Below are 22,420 nucleotides of genomic sequence, written 5' to 3'. Positions count from 1 at the left end.
AAATTTTTTAATTTCTATCTTCGAGCTGGCTCGAAATTCAACCCCAGCTCGAAATTCAACTTTTGAAAATTTTGAATTTCGATCCTCGAGCTGGCTCGAAATTCAACTCCAGCTCAAAATTCGAGTTTTAGAAAATTTTGAATTTCGATCTTTCAGCTGGCTCGAAATTCAACTCCAGCTCGAAATTCAGGTTTTGAAAATTTTGAATTTCGATCTTCGAGCTGGCTCGAAATTCAACTCCAACTCGAAATTCAACTTTTGAAAATTTTGAATTTTGATCTTCGACCTGGCTCGAAATTCAACTAAAGCTCGAAATTAGACTTTTGAAAATTTAGAATTTCGATTTGTGATCTTGCTCGAAATTCAATTCTAACTCGAAATTCGTTTTTTTTCTTCACATTTTGAATTTTGATCTTCGAACAGTCTCGAAATTCAACTCAAGTTCGAAATGATTCTTTTGAAAATTTAGAATTTCGATCTTCGAGCTGGCTCGGAATTCAACTCCAGCTCGAAATTCGCCTTAAGCTTTCTTTGAATTTCGATCTTCGAGCTGGCTCGAAATTCAACTCCAGCTCGAAATTCAACTTTTGAAAATTTTGAATTTCGATCTTCGAGCTGGCTCGAAATTCAACTTCAGCTCGAAATTCGCCTTAGGCTTACTTTGAATTTCGATCTTCGAACTGGCTCGTAATTCAACTCCAGCTCGAAATTCAACTTTTGAAAATTTTGAATTTCGATCTTCGAGCTGGCTCGAAATTCAACTCCAGCTCGAAATCCGGCTTAAACTAACTTTGAATTTCGATGTTTGAGCTGGCTCGAAATTCAACTCCAGCTCGAAATTGAGCTTTTGTTTACTTTGAATTTCGATCTTCGAGCTAGCTCGAAGTTCAAAGCTAGCTCGAAATTCACTAGAAACTGAATTTCGATCTTCGATCTTCGATGTCAGTGCCAACTTCTCGATACTTCAAATGACTACAAAATCGCTTACAATATATACGGTAATTTAAGTGTCTAGCGCGCCTCAAGTGTTTACCATCGGTTAACCATCTGTCATAGCGAATGTAAACAACATAAATATGGGTAACTAGTCCAAAGGAAGAAAAATACCAACAAGTACTTAAATCAAGGACAAGTCGTTGGTCCTTACTCCCTTGACAGCCCCCATAATAAAACAAAATAATATTTATTAGTATAAACTACTTTATCTCATAAAGCGTCATTTCCGGCAGGGGCGGATACAGAACATGGTTTCCTGGGGTGGTGGTGCGGGGGCTGACATATGGGTTGACGAATTTGACAAACATAATTCAACAGGCCTAAAATTGAAGATTGGACCAGCATCTTGTTCATGTGACAAAAATTGTAATTGATGTGTTTTATAGCTCATCTTATGAGTGGCGATGCACATACCTTATAAATGAGTTGTAAATATTTAGTTGATATGGAATTAAGAAAAATATATGTAATTGGGGTGGGCATGAGCGGGGTGTCCCCTCCCATAGACCGAGAAAATTTTGAAATATGAGGTTGAAAATGGTGTTATTTCCTTGACTTTCTAGTGCTGTTTATTGTACCTTTTGGATGGTTTTACAAAATAATGTATTTTGTATAGGTTATTGTTTGTAGGGTCTTTCAAAAAGAATTCCCCTAGTGTTAAGTAGTGAGCATTTACAAAATAACAGCACACTTACCAATGTATGCACAACTGTTGATAAAAATAAATTCAAACACTTGATCAATTTATTCATCTGAATATTAGACGATTTTCCAAAGTTCAATTGTAAGTGATATTAAAATACTGCCTTCCTAATGTACCAAAAAAAAAATAAAAAAAATAAACACTAGTATTCAATAAGAATTTTTCCCATCAATGAATCTATTTTAGATACTAAAGAGGTCAGTACAATTTAAATTATATTTAAAAATATAACTGCCATAAAAAGTTATTAATAGCATATGACCAATAATGTCATCTTAATAAAAATCTTAGTAAAACTACCGGTAGTGATTAAAACGCGATTCCTTTAATATTATCACTATAACACTCGCCATCTTTTTAATTTACAAATAATAATTTTAAATTTCTTAATAATAGGGCTTGGTAAACCAAAGATAGTAAAATATGGTGCACACTGTAACACATCTATTTGCCGCTATCAGTGACTATTGATTTCATTAGACCTTTGGAAAGTAATAAACCAATCAATTATGCAGTTTAAACATCGAAGTCATTCAAGCATGCTGATAGATAAAGATCTCTGCCAAGCCCATAGGCAGGAGATTAACAACTGAAAAGTTATTGAGTGCAGTTCCCACGGTTTACGCAATTAGACTACTTTTTTTTCTTTTCGATCAAACGGTACTAAACATCTATTTATTATTTATTTATTATTTTTTTGTTAAATAAACGAAAACTAAAAACTATATTTTTTAAATATGATATATCAGCTTACAAACATAAATCTATATTGTTGTCCTCTATGTTATATACCTATTTTTCATAGTGACCTATTTCTTTTATATGTTTACATATTTGATTTGCTCATGTTTTTGTACATTATACAAACTGAGTGTTATTGTAAATAAAATTGAAAAATTGAAATTGGTCGACAGCAATTAATGTTTTGATAAGGGCACTACAGCCAATAAAGTTTGATACTGACAAAAATATATTCCAGTCCAGCTGGTAAACATATCTTTGGGTCAAGCTGGGGGGGGGGGGCTGCAGCCCTGAAGCCCGGGCCTGAATCCGCCACTGTCCGCACACAAAAAGTCCACTTTTGACTCTCGCATTATTTTTATGACGCATAAATGTACAGTTTCATGTACATACAGTATCAATTATCAAATGTCAATTTTCAATTTTCAATTCTCTACTTAAAGCTGGTCAAGAAATTGACATTTTCCAAAGTCCCAAAAAATACCGTCCTTGTTTAAGTTTGCATCTCATAAAATTCAAAGTTTAAAAGCCCATTACGCCCCAGAATGCATTATTATTTTATTTCTCAAAAGCTTTTAATTCATGATGTCCTGTTTTAGTTTCTAAAAGGTTACTGATTGGTCATTTACCTGAACCATCTTTTGCCTATGTGAAAGTTTTGGCATACAGTACAGTAACAGTGATTTAGTATTTTGTATGGAAGTCAAAATACTACTTTGTTTACATTTTGCTACGTTAATGGCAAATAATTTCTCATTTAGCGCTATTTCTTTCAATTTATAATAATCTCGTAACATGATCTTAAACCATTATTTAATCGTTATAAAATTAATGTTTGCCTTAAAACAAAGAAGTTGAAATTTATTCATTTCTGAGGCATAGTGTGCCTTTAAAATAGTTTGAAATGATTGTTTTGATAATTTTCCTTGAAAATACGTACTTTGGAACGCGCAATTTGCTCTTTTTTGGCTTCTTGGAGAAAAGCCCCCATACTCCCATCTATGGGCCTGCAAGTTGAAAAAAGCTGTCTACGCCCCTGGACACGTATATTTCGTAGTGTTTGCTTTCTTATAAAAAAATATCATATTATATTCACTTGAGTTTCTTCTAAAAATAGTTTTCTGGAAAACCAAGATAATCCTGATGGAAATGACAAAAAGGGTGAATACACAGATTTGATAATCCATATAAAAGCTATTTATAAATTATATTATAAAAACAGATATGGACTTTTTAAGCTCACCTAAGGACAATGTCCTCAAAGTGAGCTTTTGTGATGGCCCATTGTCAATCGTCCGTCCGTGCGTCAACAATTTCTTTAAACAACTTCTCCTCCTAAACCACACGGCCAAATTTGTTGAAACTTTGCAGGGATGTTTCTTACATAAAGCTCTACCAAAGTTGTTCAAAGAATTAAGTTCCATGAAGAACTCTGGTTGCCATGACAAATGAAAGAATATGGAAAGTTCATGGCAAGATTTGAACCCATAGCTGTGAGATCCTAAGCGTATTTTTATCAGATACCTTAAAGGGACTCCACTGAGGTTTTTCGACTAGAAATATATTTTCCGAGATTTGCAATGATTTTAGCTCAATATAATCTTGGATCGCCCCCAAAAAAATCGAATTTCGATTTAATTCAGACTATTTTTCTTTATTATCGTTTGAAAATAATGTCATTTCAAGTGCTACGTTTGATTTTAATAAGGTTTTCAAAGTTAATGTTTTTAGGCCTTTGGACCCCGGTGGAGCCCCTTTAAACCTAATCATCCATCCCCAGAGGCCTTCAAGTAATGTAACATACATTTGTATAATAATTGATTTACTATTCTAATATATGTACACCTTATCAGAATTCTATAGACATTTTCAGCTTGCTAAAGAATTTGACATTAAACAAGATACAGCCTGTGACGGGGAAATAATTATTCATCTTTATGCCAAGTATGGTATAGAATTTGCAGCAAAACATTTAGATGGGGTGTTTTTTTCTGTCTTATGGACACAGCTAACAGAAAAGTATTTCTTGGCCGGGATACCTTCGGTGTAAGACCTGGTTTCCGAATTACAACAGAAGATGGGTTTTTGGCTGTATGTTATAGAAGCTGTAGAAAACGTCATATATCATCTTGAAAGTTATGACATCACGACCGTAAGAGCATCTGTTGGTAAGACACGAATAATTACCTTATCAAAATTAATAATATTGCCAGTGTATGTACAGTTTGTTGTCAGTGTTTAATTGGTATTACCAGTTGTTACGGCTTATCAATCTGCAATCACCAGACATGCGGTGGAGTAATGTACGAAACTCAGGTGCTCATCCGTGCACTAGTTCAGGCACAAACAGGCATAGCCTTCCTTGAAAGCACCGTCACATGAAAGAATTCCTGGCTTGATTCGAACCCACAGCGATGAGGGGCAAGTGGCTTGAAGTCAACGACCTTACCCAACTCGGTCACGGATGCCCCTTTATGAACATGTAAATGGGTCAACGATTTACTTGGATTTCATTTGTATACTAGTATAATCAGAATTTTTGAAACGGTCCGTAAAAAATTTATTGTAAATAATGAAAGGTATTATTTTTATTTGCAGGAATGTATCTAAAAGAGATATTTTTATTTGCAGGAATGTATCTAAAATGATATTTCTATTTGCAGGAATGTATCTAATTAGTCAGTTTATAAAAGAGTTTTATTTGCAGGAATGTATTTAAAATGATATATCTATTTGCAGGAATGTATCTAATTAGTCAGTATATAAAAGAGAAGACGGACACAACTGTGATATTGTCAGGTGAGGGTTCCGACGAAGTGGCGCAAGGATACATTTATTTCCATAAAGCGCCATCTATCGAGGAAGCTAGCGAGGAAAGCAGACGACTTTGCAAAGATTTATACATGTTTGATGTCCTCCGTGCTGACAGAACAACTACGGCTTGGGGGTATGTAAATAAACGTTTCTTTTATTTTTTCTAACTAATAAAATTAGATTTGTAAGTTTATTTAATTTGCAAGTTTTTTTTTTGTTATAGGGATAATCTTATCTCTAAAATTAAAAATACTTTTTGTATAACTAAATATGATCCTAGTGTGTCCTAGTGGTTAAGGTGTCTGTCTCTTAACCCAGGGACCATGGGCTGGAGCCCTACCCTACTCGGGTCACGAGTCGTGACCATGTTTCTTCATATGACACCAGTACTGGTTTGTTCCAGGTAGCAGACTCGAAAGTGATTTATATAAGTTGCAAGAACTTGTTTCGCAATCAAGCTTAAATAAATGTATAAACTAAAGAATTATTCCTCTATTTTAATTTTAGACTTGAGTTACGTGTGCCATTCTTGGACCATCGTTTAAGCCATTATTACATGTCTCTACCTGATGGTGATAAACGCCCAAAAAAGGGTATTGAAAAATATTTACTGCGGTCTGCATTTTCCGGTATTGGTTTATTACCAGAGGAGATTTTATGGCGTCCAAAGGAAGCGTTCAGTGATGGCGTGTCATCCGTTACCAAGTCGTGGTACGAAGTTCTGCAGAACCATATTGACGTTCAGGTAGGTTTCGTTTATCTTTAATTTTGGAACATCTAGTTTTTTATTCTTTGCAAATGTTTAAAGGTTATTATTAAACTTCTGGTATATGAATTCGTGATCATATCCTATTTACAATTTCTTTAAGGCCTATTATACCTCAAAAATGCTACCATTTAGATTTCTGTTTGGTATTTTGTTACCATTTCCAAAAACGACACATCTTTGGCATATTGAGCATCTGTTGCCTCTTTCGCTCTGTAAGCAATTGATATATTTAAATTAAATTAGTATTTTGTATGGAAGTCAAAATCCTAATTTGTTTATGTTTTGCTAACTTTACAGCACATTACTGCACAGTCAGCACTACTTTTTTTGTATGTTAAACATGTAACATGCTCTAAATCCATTATTGAAACAATTTTAAACACATGTTTGACATTGCTAAAGAATTTAGAAAAATTGTATTTCTGAGGCATAATGTGCCTTTATTGAGATTTTTTTTCATATCACTTAAAATAATGAATTAAATATGCATTCTTCTGTTTTATCAGATAAACGACAGCGAGGTAGAAGATGCAGCAAAGAAATATACCCACAATGCCCCACGATCGAAAGAAGCGCTCTACTACCGGCGAATGTTTGAGAAATATAACGCCGGCCATAGTCAATGGATCCCATACTTTTGGATGCCTAAATGGACTCAAACTACAGACCCCTCAGCTAGAACATTGAAACATTATAAACAGTGAAATATTTTTTTTTTTAAAAAGAGAAGAATTTGTTGTTAAGATATAGTAGATATATTTAGTTGTTTTTATTACAAGAAAATAGTTATATTTTTTCAAGAAGATTAATAATTTTAGACTCGAACTTGAACACAGAAAGAAATCAGATAAAATTTGTATCCTTGTTACATTTGCCTCGATTTTGTAATAATTAGTGACTCAAATGTTCAAGATAGTTTCGGCGATACGAATGGTGAATAAGTTATTATGTCCTTTAAAAAATGGAGGGTAATTTTCGACATTGACCATTCTTTTACCCATGAGCATGCACATTAACACTTACTGATCATGGGAATATCTAATAATGGACGTGTCCATCTTTCAATATGGGCCAAACCATTTATCATTAAAGGGAAAAGTTTAAAATATGTACTGAGTGATTAGTGACAAGAACATGCCATGATCAGACAAACTGCTGATTTTGGTCTGCGTTGGTGGTGCCTGTGTTAAATAATTAAATCGGACAGACACTTGTACTATTGTACAGTATAAAGAATTCTTTGTTTATTTACTTATCTACTAATTTTACCAGAGATTTTACGTATTTATAATGTTTGAGCCGCGCCATGACAAAACCAACATAGTGCGTTTGCGAATTATCATTTAAAATAACAACAGGTATAAAAGGTTGTTATAATAGTCCATGTTTAATGTTTATTATTTTAACTGTTTTGCTTGAATCTGGTTTAGATTTCTTGATATATTTCTGTATATACTAAAATGTAATAATTAAGTCATAGGATAAAACTTGTATGTTTGGACCACCCGTATAAACCGGAAATATCTTTTAATCAAAGATACATTTCCAGCTATTAAAGATATCGTGTCAAATCTCCTATAATGTTTCTTATTCATTTTTATCGATGAGATGACGTTATAAGCGAAGTTGTTTGTTTGAATAGGTTATTACCTATACTTGAAACAAGGATAGTCACGTGTGTATATGTAATAATAACATTTCTATTCTTCTTCATGTTCATTATCAAAGTTTTTCATTGGGCATTTAATATTTAATATTTTTTCGTTAAATTCTCAATTGTAAATGTTAAAAATACAACATTGTATGTACATGTACGAGTATTTCATGATGTCCCGATATTTGTATTGTTGTTATGCTTCGAGTTCATTAATTTATCACGTGACTTGCTGAATAAGTAAACTTGTTTATCATATTTTGTTTGTTAAAACCGAATCTCAGTATGGCCTTTTTTTGTTAGGCTTCAAATCAACAGAAATGTATTCGTGTTTTTGTTATGCGTTCATATTTTTATTATTTGTTGGAAAATAATAAAATTGGCAACAACAGAATCTATTTTGTTATTATATCTTATCACGTGATCCGAAGTAGTTTATTTTACGACAGAGAAACTGTTGTATCGTTGTCCTTCAGTCTAAGTTGTAAGGTTTGCAAAACCACACGAATAATTTCTGTTTGGAGTCCTATTTCAAAGCTTTCTACACAAAACAAAAAGTGTACAATGATAAAGTAAATGCCAAACACCAAGTTAACACAGCCACGTGCTTGCCGGGATAATGGATATGTTTAAGATGGAAGACTTCGTTGGGAAACGGCGTTCCATAAAAGTGTATGCTTCAGTGATCGCTTACATCATTAAAAATCGTCATGTTTCTAATAGATACATTTATTATCGATATATTTAAACAGTATAGAATTATGATGCAAAAATAAATGAAGATCTTGTTAATAAATTGTCTCTCTGTAAAAAATCTTGCTTGAAACGTCAAAAATTATTGAAAAAATCGGTCGGACTGAACCTATCTTTAAATATTATTAAGGACTATTTTACAATAGTAAGCTATATCAAACATGACTGTTTGTACATTTTTTCTTCCTTTTTGCGATACAATTTGAGATAAACGCAACCGAAACATCTTTTGTTTACTTTGTCGTTACGGAAACTAACCGATTACACAGAACAAAATGGCGACGGGGATTAAACAACGCAATTGTTATGTTACAATGTGGATTTTCACAAAATAACCTTAAATTTTTTTGTTGTTGTTGTTTCAAGGCCCAGTTCATTTCATGCCTGATTCAAGTTACTGGACAAAGCAGCAATAGACAGAGATTCCTTTGTCACACGACATATATCCTTTTTTCTGAAGAATGAGCATTTATTTAAATTTTGTTCATCACCGATTTTGTTTTCAGTTTAGAATTACAAGTGCATGTGGCATGTGTAAAAGAGGATATCGTTTAAAGAAGATTATGCAAAGTGGGTAGCTATAAAGACCTTTGTTATAAATAAATGAATTACCTTTAAACTTGGACAAAACAGTCTTTTGGACAAGGACTTCTAAAAGGTTTAACTGACCTTGAGTTTTAAATGACTTTGACGGTCAAGGTCAAATTATTCAATTTTGGTTAAATTGTCATTTATGTACGGATTTGATTTATATTTAGACAAAACAAGACTTTCTACCAAACTTATTTAGAACTGACCTTGACCTTTAATAGACGTTGACTGTCAAGGTCAAAATAAAAGAAATTCTCTTGGTTTTTCCTGTAACTGGCAATAACTTTCCTTTTCTATTTATAAAAAGATTAACTTCATGCTTAGACACAACATCTTTTAGGTTAGGACCTTCATGTATATCAAAGCCAAACTGACATTGACTCGTGTATGACCTAGACCTTGAAGGTCAAATTATATAAATTTCACTGATATTACTATAATTGGCTGCAAATTGGTAATCAATCAATAGATTATCTTTATACTTTGACAAAACAAATACCTAAAAGATTGAACTGACCTTGAGCTTTAAATGACCTTGACTGTCAATGTCAAATGATTGTATTTGGTGAAGTTGTCATAATTTTGTTATTTATGTACGGATTTTATTCGTATATCAATAAAACAACACTTGCCACCAAAATGACATGTTGAATAATTTAGATATGACCTTGACCTTTAAATGATCTTGACCGTCAAGGTCAGATGACTGAATTTTGCTGTTATTTTCTTAACTTTGTCATTTATGTATGCAAATAATTCATATTTGGACAAAACAAGTGTGACTATAGACATACCTATTTAAATGAAACAAGAGGGCCATGATGGCCCTGAGGTCGATCACCTGTATATAGCCCCCCCCCCCCCCCACACACACACACACACCCATAAGAAGATGTTTCATGCTAAACATCTAAGCTCAAGCTCATTGGGCTTTTTAAAAGAAGATTTTTTTAAGTTTTTACTATACACATATAGTTAAAAACAATGACACCCCTGGGGCAGGCCAATTTTGACCCCAGGGCTTATATATGAACAAACTTTGTAGACACTTACCAGAAGATGTTTCATGCTTAATATCTAAACTCTAGCTATTTGGGTTTTTTCAAAGAAGATTTTAAGTTTTTGCTATACACATATACGGAAATCAATGACCACCGGGGCGGGGCCAAATTTGACCCCAGGGCTTTTATTTGAACAAACTTGGTAGACACCTATTAGAACATGTTTGATGCTTAATATCTTAGCTCTAGCTCTTTGAGTTCTTTGAAAGAAGATTTTTTAAGTTTTTACTGTATGCATATAGGGAAAATCAATGACCCCCTGGGGCGGGGCCAATTTTGACCCCAGGGCTTTTATTTGAACAAACTTGGTAGACACTCACTAGAAGATGTTTCATGCCAAATATCTAAGCTCTAGCTCTTAGGGTTTTTTAAAAGAAGATATTTAAAGTTTTTTCATTCGGTTGCCATGGCAACCAGAGTTCTGCATGGAATTAAATTCTTTGAAACAGTTTTTAAAGGTGACCACCAACGGAACATTCCTGTGAAGTTTGGATGAAATTGGCCTATTGGTTTATGAGGAGTTGTCATTTAAAGTAAAAATTTACGGACGACGGACGGACGCCAGACGAAAAGCGATCACAAAAGCTCACCCTGTCACTTTGTGACAGGTGAGCTAAAAAGGAAAAACTTAATTTTCTTTTATTTGATTAAACGTCTATTTGGTTGCTTTAAAAAAAAGTCGAGCGTTTTCCCGCCCAGACTTGGTTCTCTTGCACTGCGCTTCTACTCAATGAGATCTATCTACCTACAAAGTTTCATGTTGATATCTCTTATTATTTTAGAGTTATGTTCCGGCAAAGTGTAAAAATGAACAAAGGGCATTAACTCCAAAAATAGATTAGGCAGAGTTACGGATTCTTGTGCACTGCACAGCTTCCTATTGAGATCTAACTACCTACAAAGTTTCATGTTGATATCTCTTATAGATACGGACAATATTTTTCTAAAAGGGGAGATAATTCAAAACGGTGCAAAATAGAGTTATATGGTTCTTTAACACTGCACTCTGGCTCAATGCCCTCTACCACTATATGAAGCTTAAACAAATCATCATTAAAGGTTTTCAAGTTATGCTCCGGACAAGACAACGGACGAACAGACGGACGGACAAGGCGGCGACTCCGGGAGCATAAAAAACGTGGAATGGTATAAATAAGTGCCACAGATGCAATTCCAACAGTTTTCATGTTTGTACTATTCTTAGTTTTATTTAGACTGCTTGGCTGCCAACTTCACAATTTCAAAGCGTCAGAATAAAAAAAAACATCGTCAAAAATAAAGATCACGATATTGAAAAAAGGCATGGAATGATCTAAGGAAGTGCTATCAATACATTTCCGACCGTTTTCATGTTTGTACTATTGTTAGCTTTCTTTAGGCTAGTTGCTAGGCTTTCAACTTCAGGCTGTTAGGCTGCCAACTTAACGAACATTGGAGACCCACTATACATTGTTACATACCAAATATCTAAACTCTTGTGGTTTTTGATGAAAATATTTTTAAGCTATGGTTATGTACATATAAGGAAAACCATAACTCCAGACGTGGGCCAATTTGAACTTTGAACAAACTTGATAAAAGTTCTGTCCCTTATCACATTGTGGTAGTGGAAAATATATTAAAGTTTTTTCCCTTTCGTTTGCCATGGCAACCAAAGTTCTACATGGTATGAAATTCTTTAAACAATTTTGAAAAAAAACTGCATGCCAAGAACAATCCGTCATAGCTTTAACAAAATTGATCCAACGGTTTAGCAGATGTTGACGACGCACGACGGACACTGCCGCGTCAAAATAGCTCACCTTCAGCTGGGAGAGCTAAAAATTGGTATCTATCTGTGATTCGATCATATTTACCACAGAGTTTGATAGACTGGTTCCCTGCCTACATTTACTACGGAAAGTAGTACAAGGGGAAGGAACTCTAGACTAATAGATTGATAGACTGGAACAAATCACATGAATATAAATATGCACTACAGATGATGTATTTTGTCTAAAATCTCACATGCTTAAACTCATAGTGTCTCGGATCTTAATTATTTCTTTCTCCTCCGACAATCATTTTCCTCCTTGATAAAAACAACAACATCAACAACAGGTTACCACTTTGATTTTATTGATAATCCCTTACAATTGATAATTTATCATCATTAACCAAAATTAAACATTAAATATTGAAGTTCCATATCGATTACCAGAAAATCAAAAAACAAAAACTTGTTTAACATAGAATTGTGACGTCATTAGCTAAATGACGTGCGTAAAAGTGGCGAAACAGAAGAGAAACTCAATTAAAGTATAATGACTTATAAATTAAACAAATTTAACTTGGTCATGTACAGAATATGTAAAGAGTATTGAAGATAAAAAACAACATTGTATCATATCTATTTTAAGAATCACAACAACTTTTTAAATTAATAAAAAGATAAAAATAGATTATGAGAAACATAAGTTAAGAGATTCGCTATTATAAACATTTTAATAGCTACATGTTTAATGTATTTAGTAAACGCTTATTCCCGGTGGGCGGGGCAAGAAGTAGTGATCAAGCCTCTCTCAAAACAATAAGTTTTTACTTAATTGATATAAATTGACTTGAAACATAAACTTCATTTTCATTGGCTTGAGTTTTTAACAATAATGACACGTGACATGTCTAAATATAGTAACGATAGTAGGTGGAGCTTAAAAAGACCGAGAAACTATATGCAGCCAAAATTCATTACGATTTATCGAAATGAATTAATTATTTAACTACTGTCAAGCGTTTTCATTGTCTTAAAATGAAGGATAAGTTAATTGGCTAAGTTCTGTAAAGTAAACACACAATAATCAGTAACAAAGAGATTCGGCGAGTCATGAATAAAATAAATATGAGTTAACACAAAGAAGAAAAAGAACAAATAACTGGAATGCAAGTATAAATGAATAAATAACAAAAAAAAAGATCTAAATGGAAAATGATAAATGTTTGGGAGGTTAAAAAATTGAAATTTTGTAAAGCCCCCCGTGTTATAAAGTACTGTAAAAATTTATGAAATTAAAAACCAAAATGTTAAAAAGATATTTTAAAAACTGAATTTAAATTTATATAGAAATAGATTTTAAATTTTATTTATTTAAAAATTTTCCCTGACAAGGGGGCTGAGAATACTTAAATAATTAAAATAATATTTAATCAATTGGCGTCCGATACCTATCTAAATGACTAACTTTAAATACTATTTTGATTAATGTACATGTATACAATAAAATATGTATATTGAATATGCGCAATGAGGTTATATCTTGTTGATTGTTTACATTTGGAGCAAAGACATTTTTGTACAATCATCCTATAGCTAGGTAATAGCTAGGTACAGTCAAACAAGTCTACAAAACCCGTTTTAAGAGAAAAGGTTTAAAAAAGTCTCTGTTAACATGTGATAAAGGATCAACATATACTGCGTACGAAATGTGAGAATAAAAAGAAAGTATGTTAAAGGGTATACAGTATATAAAGATAAAAAACATATCTCAAAGAATTCTATGTGACAACGTAATTATCAAACAGCAATATATAGGTGTCCTATTATTATGAAAGTATGTCGTATTTGTATAAAGGTCTTCTTTTGGACAGGTTTTACTGTACGTATATTTTGATAATGCTACACGTTTGGGAACATTGATTTTCATTAGTCACAATGTCAATATCAGTTTTATGGTACTACAGGTTTGTAACATTGATTTCCATTAGTCACAATGTCTATATCAGTTTTATGGTACTACAGGTTTGTAACATTGATTTTCATTGGTCAATCACAATGTCTATAGTAGTTTTATGGTACTGCAGGTTTGTAACATTGATTTTCATTGGTCAATCTCAATGTCTATAGTAGTTTTATGGTACTGCAGGTTTGTAACATTAATTTTCATTGGTCAATCACAATGTCTATAGTAGTTTTATGGTACTGCAGGTTTGTAACATTGATTTTCATTGGTCAATCATAATGTCTATATCAGTTTTATGGTACTGCATGTTTGTAACATTGATTTTCATTGGTCAATCATAATGTCTATATCAGTTTTATGGTACTGCATGTTTGTAACATTGATTTTCATTGGCCAATCATAATGTCTATATCAGTTTTATGGTACTGTGTGTTTGTAACAATGCTTTTTATTGGACAATCACAATGCCTATATCAATTTTATGGTCCTGCAAGTTTGTCTTGGTCAGTTTTCAAACTCAATGTCAAAACTTTACAGTAAGAACACTGAAGTGAACTATCATAAATTTCTATTTTGACCGAACAACTACATAAACATTGAGGAAATGACTAAAGAAATTTGATTGTCTACGGAGATGATATAAAATGGAGCGTCCAAACATGTGGAGATGTTACCCTGTGTACTGTATATTCCTGAACACACAGCTTGAAATACAAGCAAGAAAGCAGAATATATCTCCGCGAAGAGAAATCATAATGTATGGACGTATCAAAAAGAGTGTGTAGGAAAGTTTATAACAATAAATACGTAAAGAATTACAAAAGTATATATAGATGGTTAGTACATTCACAATGACAAAAATTAGTATCAAATTAAGTTCATATAATATATATTATTACAATATTTGGTGCAATAACATGAAATCAGCAGTATGATGATTTTTTTTTCAGATTAAAATTAACTTACAACTGCATGGCTTCCTAGTAGGACAGTCTCTCATGAATTTTCAAAATCGTGTATCGATATATCGAGAGCCATATATCGATATAGACACATAGTACGGTTGAAACAGTTTGGAAATGTGTCGCAAACTGTCATCATGGTAATATACATGATTTTTTTTATTCATCACACACACACAACATTATATTATATAACTAAAAGAAAGTTTATTATCTTATATAACTAAAAGAAAGTTTATTATCTTAAAATTCTGCCTAACTGACCTATAAAAATTAAATGTGGGTTCCCGAACTAGCCAATAAACAGTGAGAGAAAAGATTGTTGTGGTATTCAGACAAAATTTAGAGATTACTTGCACAAGACAAGGGGAAATGTGTTTGAAATTGTACAAGACAAGGGGAAATGTGTTTGAAATTGTATCAATATTCTAAATTGTGAATTTAGTGTTGAATCGAGTGTTGAATAATGACGATATATCGGTATCGCGATATTCAATGACAGCCTACTGGTGGTGTATAAATAGTTTTAGACACATTTTGATTACATATGAGTTGAACATGTAAAATATACTTATGTATACATTGTATATGAATGTACATGTATAAGAAAAATACATGTAATATACCCTTTTGTCCTATAGTGATTATTTCATTCATGTTATTATTATACTTTATGTTTCCACCTTTGCGAGACCAAATATGAATATAATTTCATATTATCCTTATTATCTTATTACTATCATCATTTTGATTATCTTTTAATTATCAAGACCACGCTATATGTACTCTTTAGATAGACCATTAACATGTAAAACCATTTTGTCTCATTTTTGTCCTTCTACCATCAATATAAACAACATTATTATCATTTAACTATCATTATCATTTTTGAAAAATGATTATCATTTTTATAATTATTGTTACTTACTTTTTCATCATCATTTTTATCACTTTAGTTATCACTTTTTTAACATAATCAATATCATTTTTATTATTATCTTAACAATTTCGGGTTATCTTTTTTATAATTATCATTTTTTTCTTCTATTTTTTCAGTATGAATGTTTTCGTTATGATTTTATTATTATCATCATTTTTATCCTAATCATCATTTCTATCATTATTATTCTTTTTTTATCATCATGATTAAGTATTTGCTCCTAAACAACATGTATAAATATAATTATTATGCAATGTACTCTTTATTATTAGAGCGTTTATACCTTATTATCCCACTATTTTCCCATCATTTTTTAAATAACTAGTTTGCTATATTTTATTTACTCCTTTGGAAGGTATATATCTTCAGCTTTGACTAATTCTTGGTCATTCTGTAGCCGGAATACCTCTTTCACTGAAACAATCTGAAATCAATACAGAAAAAAAAAAACTTTTATTGTGTTCGGTCGTTTGTTCTTTCTTTCTTTCTTTCTTTCTTTCATTCTTTCTTTCTTTCTTTCATTCTTTCTTTCTTTCTTTCTTTCTTTCTTTATTTCTTTCTTTCTTCTTTTCTTTTCTTTTCTTTCTTTCTTTCTTTCTATGAACATTCATTTGTTCATCCATCCATCCACTCATTCATTCATTCATCATTCATCCATCCATCCATCCAACCAGTCATTCATTCATTCATTCATTCATCCATCCATCCATCCAGTCATTCATTCATTCATTCATTCATTCATATCTAAACAAATCTGCTGACACAGTTGTAAGTTTTATGAATAAATAATTTATCACAAAATGTTAGGCAAATCGGTTTAAAAATGACGTTTGAATAAATCATCCATAATGTATGATGCAGTGTCTGAAATATTCAATATACACGTACATTTTGTATTTCAATTAGGAAATTTCACAGGACTTACATTAGGTTCTACTCCAGTCAGTGAAGAGTCTTTGAAAATACGAGCCGATGTCTCTTGCATAGCTTTAATGGACGACCTGAGATTATGATTGGCCCATATAATCATGGACACGCCCATGTCTTGGAAGTGCTGAGTGGGCGTGGTATAATACTTAGTAGGTACTATCACAACTGGTCCCTGAAAAGAAATACATGAAAATGAATGTATGGCGGCGTGGCTGAGTTGTTAACGCGTTGAACTAATGATCTAAGGTTTGCTGGCCGCGTTGGTTCAAACCCTGTCTGTGGCAAGCCGTTGCTTCCTTGAGCAAAAAACTTTACTCTCATTGCTTAGGACTGGTTTGTTCCAGGAACGAATTCGAGATTATTTCAATAAGCTTATAGCTTACAACACAATCGAACTAAAATGAATTTGTATTAACTATAACTTGAATGTAATAACAATGTATGCCATTATCATTCCCAATAAATCTTTGACACGCCTTAATGTCATAAATATTCTGTGTTGGCGTGGTCACATATTTTGTCACTGAATTGAAAATAAATATTAACTTCCGTGCATGGCATTAACTTTCCCAATAAAACCAAAGACACGCCCATTTATAGAAATTCTGAGTCGGCGTGGTAACAATTTTGTAGGTACTTGTTCGATCAGAACTGATCCCTGAAAGAATATATGGACTGAAATGCATGCCATTTACTTCCTAGGTGCCATTGCAACCGGTCCCTGAAAGAATACATTAACTTGAATAAAGCATTGCACTTTTCTAACAAAATCACAGACACACCCATGTGTCACACGTGGGCGTGGTTTAATACTCAGTCATAGCAGATGACCATAGCTGTTCAGGCGCCAAAACAAAACCACCGTACTGACGCGGCAGCGCAAGAAGCCAGGTAGGTCTTAACAGCCTGATTATGAAAACATACCTGATTGTTCCAAGCCTTCATAAAGGCCTCAATATCGGACGGATCACTTTTCTTACTATGCATCAAAATGGCATCAGCACCTATAAGTAAACAGTAACAAATTTCTATATTTCATAAATTTGCAGTAAGGAATATTGAAAATATTGATAAAATGGTGTTTTCTTGCTAACTCATTTTTTCAAGTGATTCTCATATGTTTAAACCTTGAAATTAGATTAAACATATTTCAGATTACCACATATTTTAAGGGTACCTCTTCATAATTATTTCTAGGGATGGCAACGAATACAAAAATCACTACTCGAGTACTCGGTCACTTTTCCTATCGAGTACTCGGTTACTCGAATGATTTTAAGTGATCTTTAAAGTTTATTTCACAGTATCAACATCGTCCGCATGCTACTTTCGTTTTCTATTTAAATTAATAAAATTCGTAACTATAAATAGGACTGCATAGGAGACAGATAAATTAAAATTAATTCAACAGCATAATATTTTACAACGTTTTAATTAATGCAATATCCAGTTTAAAACATGTTTAACAGTTCATATATCTTTTTTATAAATTTTTTATTTTATAAATAATTTTTTTCCATAAATAAAGTTTTTTTTATCTCTTTATTTTTCTCTAAATGGTATTTTTAATTGAGAAATAGGTATCAATGCGGTGAGAGGCGAGTCGGTTGAGTCCCTAAAATAAATCATTAAAGTTACCCCTGTCGAGACTTGCACAGACATTGGGAATTATTAAAGCATTCCATTTATTTTGCTGGTCATAGTTAAATATTTAAGTATCACTGATTCAATCATCAATCTATCAATAATCAATCATTCGATTCAATCATCAAATTCAACCATTCAATTCAATCAATAATCGTTTAATCATTAACCATTCAATCGTCAATTCATTCAACCAATCATCAATCAATCAATGATGTGGCAGTAAAAACTCGAATAGATGTGTACCACTCTATGTTATCATCAATCATTCGAATTTAAACTTATAAATAACATTTTTAACAAAGTAGAGAATCATACCAGCGTTCCTGTATGCCTCCGCTCTTTTTAAAGCCTCGTCAAGGCCCCAACCAGCGATAAATGCCTCGACACGTGCAACAATACAAAAATCTGGGTCGCTCTGGCTGTCTTTACAAGCCTGCACATGAAAACTTAGTTTTAGTTGTTATCCAAATATATTTCATTAATTAAAATACCAAAGAATTAAATAAAAATCAAATATCTATCTGAACATCCGAAATTCGATAATTCGAATATATTCCACACATTCGAATATTAATTTTAGGGTTGAATACACACCTACACTCATTATTATAAGTACAACATCTGACAACAGTGTCAAAGGATCATTAATTTTGTTTATAAGTGTCTGGTTGCGAGTTCGAATCCCAGCCACAGTTAGATCTTTCCTAGTGCATTTTTATTTTTATGTAAACAACTTAACTCGTTCCTATCAATTAAATATTAACTTACTTTACCAAAGCAAAACAAAGACTCATGATAACATATGACTGCATAAACTACAACTTATCAAATTGAGGAAGAAAACATGGACAGAACTTTGTTAAAAAAAAACATTTTCTATATCAAACTTAAGTCTCCAGACGACATTAAAAATTTACCTTAATTTTTAACGAAAATTCTTCTATATCAGCTAACGGCTGTGCCCTCCCGTCATGTAAAGAGTTTGTCTTCGGAAACAATTTGTCTTCCAGGCACGCACCTGCAACACCACGTGACTCCAACTTACGCACGAGACGCCGTGCATTGTTGAAATTACCGTATCCGGTGTCGGCATCTAGCAGGATAGGAACAGTGGTGGCGTCACTCATAAACTCTAATACTTCTACAACCTGTGAAACACAAGCAAACTTTTTTCAAGTCCTTCAATTTTATAATAATAGCCTCCGCCCGGTCAAAGATCTAGATCAGGACAATTGTGTTACTAACTGTTCAAGAGCAAAACATCCCTTGAACAATCAAAATCTTTGTCTTACAGGGTGTTGCTTTGCCGAGGTGGTACTGTAGAAATATATATTAATTTATGTCCCTGATGTTATGCAATTTGCAGATGAAATTACAATTGATTTCTTAGTTTATATTTGATTGCAAAGTATGAGATGTATTTCAATTGCAGAATGTTCTCCACAATCTTAGATAATCTTTCTCACAAACCTGTGTCCACGATGCTTCGTTACTGTCTCGAACCCCAAGCTGTGCAGACACTGACAGACCGCTGCCCCATACTCCCTTAAACCCTAGAATAATAAAAGATGCGTGTATTAACTCTTAGTCAATTATTACATCGCGAAACAATGTTTACGTAATAGTTAAACGTAAAAAATGAACTTTGTAAAAAAAAATCTTACTTTCACATGTGAACATTTTTATGTTTTGAGTATCACGCACACGTGTCTGCTTATAAAAAATGTATGTTTCACAACAATGCAATACATAAATCTGGCATTTTATAACATTTATTTAACACATAACAGAGAGGAAAAGGTCAAGGTAAGAGAAATTATCATGCGCAACAATCATATTGAAATCATTGGAGATCTTAACCTGAATGGTCAAATAAAAGACATGCACGATAATTATTCCTTTTAAGAGACCATAAATCTTTTTTCCCTCTGAATACTAACCTGCCTCCTCGACAATTTTTGCACTAAGTCCATTGTGCGCTTCCATAATAAACTCAAGGTCCGGTGATGTCAGCATTTTCTTTAACTGTGTGGTTTTCTGTGCATTTAAATACATATAAAGATCAGGAAACGCACTGCATAAACTGCTAATAAAAATATAGAAACAGTGTCTATTCTAGGAGGGGGGATGGGGGGATTCACCCATATTTTTGAGGATTCCCCCCTATTTTTTCATAGGAAGGGGGGAAATTTTACTTTAAGAAAGAAGGGAATAGATCAACAAATGTAATAAATTCTCGCTTTTCAATAAAAATCACCCCTGTTTTTCGAATCCTAGAATAAACACTGTAGAAATAATTAAGTTTAAATTTCATAAAATATTTAAAATCATAATTCATTTGATTAAATATTATGTTAGATTTAATCATATTTTGCCGTTGTTATTATACATGTTAACATACAAAAATAAACAACAGTTTTTCGAAATAATAAACAGCAAAAAGAGATGCTCCCAAGTTCTTTCAACATTAGCGATCAGCCCTCCCAAAATGTTACATAATTATAATGGGCATATGGTGAATTGGTAATTTATACCGGGAAATAAAGTTCTTATATATAAATCTGGACCTAAATACAGTGCAAATGCAAGGTCAGAACAGACTATCATTAAAATATCATCGCTGGCCAGGCTATTGTTACATTAGAGAGGATATTAATAATTTTGTAAAATATAGTGTCTTCGGCCCGTGAACATTATGCCTAGACCTGGGCATGTATCTTGTTATTTGGTAAATTGATAATGCTAAGTTTGCGTTATTATATGTTATTAGATTATCTGTAGAAGTATAAAATAACACTGCTCTATTCAGTAACCATTTTCATTTGAAAGGAAAATTCCCCATGTAACATTATGCATTTGCCGGCAAATGAGTCAAACACACATGTTTTGTCTAAATGTAAGCATCATTATATTTTTGTATCGTGATACTGTATCGTCATACACGCACGCTATCGTGATGATATCGCGATACAGTTTCAGAACTAGTAATCTAATGATCGCGAGCCATATGGATTCGAACCCCGACAGAGGCAAATCATTGTTTCCTTGAGCAAGAAAATTTACACTCTTTGATCAGTACTGGTTAGTTCCAGGAACGGATTCGAAAGTGTGCGTCTGTTTTATAAGTTTAAAGCTTCCTATATCGAACTAATATACATGTAGGGATTTGCTATTAATTAAATAAACAAAAATACACAAGTCCTGTAGATCTATACCCTTTCTCCGCTCTTGTTCGACATAAACCTTGATAACGTGGCACCATTTTGAACTTTTAAGCCGGTAACTAAAAATAATAAAAAAAATATGTTCAATTACAAGAGTAAGTACGGTAAAACACGTCATGTGTAGCAAGCGTATACACGTCATGCAATTATTACAATTAATACTGTTCGATATTTGATAAAATTGCTCAAAGCATAATTATTTTTAAAGTCGATTTATAAATAATATTCAAACCTGGTAGTATCCATGTTTTATCGGCTGCTAACTTTGTTAAAATACGACGGGAAACACGCGACCCTGTCACTGCTGCCATTTTGTGTATAGGAAGATATTCTATAAATAGAATCGAAATAGATATTAAACCGAAAGCGCACTGGAGCGCAAACAAACAATCTGATCTCCTCGGCTATTATTATCCGCAATGGGAAGAGCCGATGAAATTCGGAATTTTCCGTCAAACTTCGGAGCTATAAACTACGGTGTACTTTAGGCGCCGTAAGTCACCCAAAATATAATTTATGGTGTACTTTAGGTGCCGTTAGACAACAAATAGACGTAGCTTGTACTTCAATTTAAAACTTTATATTTTTTCGTCATTTTCTTTGAAAATCAGATCCTTGTTATTCTAAAATAAATCGTGCAAATATAAGTATCATTATCATATGTAGTAAGACTTTTAGTGCCTAAATTTAATGTCTTTTGGGTATTTTAATTAAAAGAGTTAGATCTACATAATTATTTTGAACTATTCCAAAGGCGAGGACCAAACGGGAACAGTATACACTTAAAGGAACTTCACTGAGGCTTAAAAATTGACATGACAGGCCTGAAATAATTTTTCGATACTAATTTTCCATTTGATAATAACTTCGAATTCTGTGCAAAATTTCAAATCATTACCTCATTTTGTTTTTCAAGAAT

General features: G+C 32.7%; 2 protein-coding genes across 2 annotated transcripts; one reads left to right on the top strand and one right to left on the bottom strand.

Moving 5' to 3' along the window:
* Window positions 1–4,277: 4,277 nt before the first annotated feature.
* On the top strand, window positions 4,278–6,734 carry LOC132747817 (asparagine synthetase [glutamine-hydrolyzing]-like). The gene is given in 6 exon segments (XM_060737325.1): window positions 4,278–4,425; window positions 4,428–4,534; window positions 4,536–4,608; window positions 5,180–5,387; window positions 5,762–5,999; window positions 6,530–6,734. Coding segments are annotated over 6 exon segments (972 nt in total). The 3' UTR covers window positions 6,728–6,734.
* Window positions 6,735–15,807: 9,073 nt separating this feature from the next.
* Window positions 15,808–21,889, bottom strand: LOC132747811 (phosphoenolpyruvate phosphomutase). Its single transcript, XM_060737318.1, has 9 exons — window positions 21,734–21,889; window positions 21,493–21,560; window positions 20,218–20,314; window positions 19,748–19,830; window positions 19,195–19,425; window positions 18,593–18,710; window positions 17,555–17,634; window positions 16,626–16,802; window positions 15,808–16,124 (listed from the first exon to the last, which is right to left on the bottom strand). Exons 1-9 carry the CDS (start codon window positions 21,810–21,812, stop codon window positions 16,041–16,043), a joined length of 1,017 nt encoding a protein of 338 aa, XP_060593301.1. The 5' UTR covers window positions 21,813–21,889; the 3' UTR covers window positions 15,808–16,040.
* Window positions 21,890–22,420: the final 531 nt, after the last annotated feature.

The sequence above is a fragment of the Ruditapes philippinarum genome, unplaced genomic scaffold (assembly GCF_026571515.1).
Source record: "Ruditapes philippinarum isolate M1 unplaced genomic scaffold, ASM2657151v2 ctg1948_1_1_1_1, whole genome shotgun sequence".
In the NCBI taxonomy this organism is placed as follows: domain Eukaryota; kingdom Metazoa; phylum Mollusca; class Bivalvia; order Venerida; family Veneridae; genus Ruditapes; species Ruditapes philippinarum.
This window is presented reverse-complemented; position numbering and strand designations above follow the sequence as displayed.

Coding starts and splice junctions, on each gene's coding strand:
- LOC132747811 (XM_060737318.1), bottom strand. CDS start 21,812: ATGGCAGCAGTGACAGGGTCGCGTGTTTCCCGTCGTATTTTAACAAAG. Junction 20,315..21,492: donor CGAACAAGAGCGGAGAAAGG/GTATAGATCTAC, acceptor TTAAATGCACAG/AAAACCACACAGTTAAAGAA. Junction 19,831..20,217: donor AAAAATTGTCGAGGAGGCAG/GTTAGTATTCAG, acceptor TTATTATTCTAG/GGTTTAAGGGAGTATGGGGC.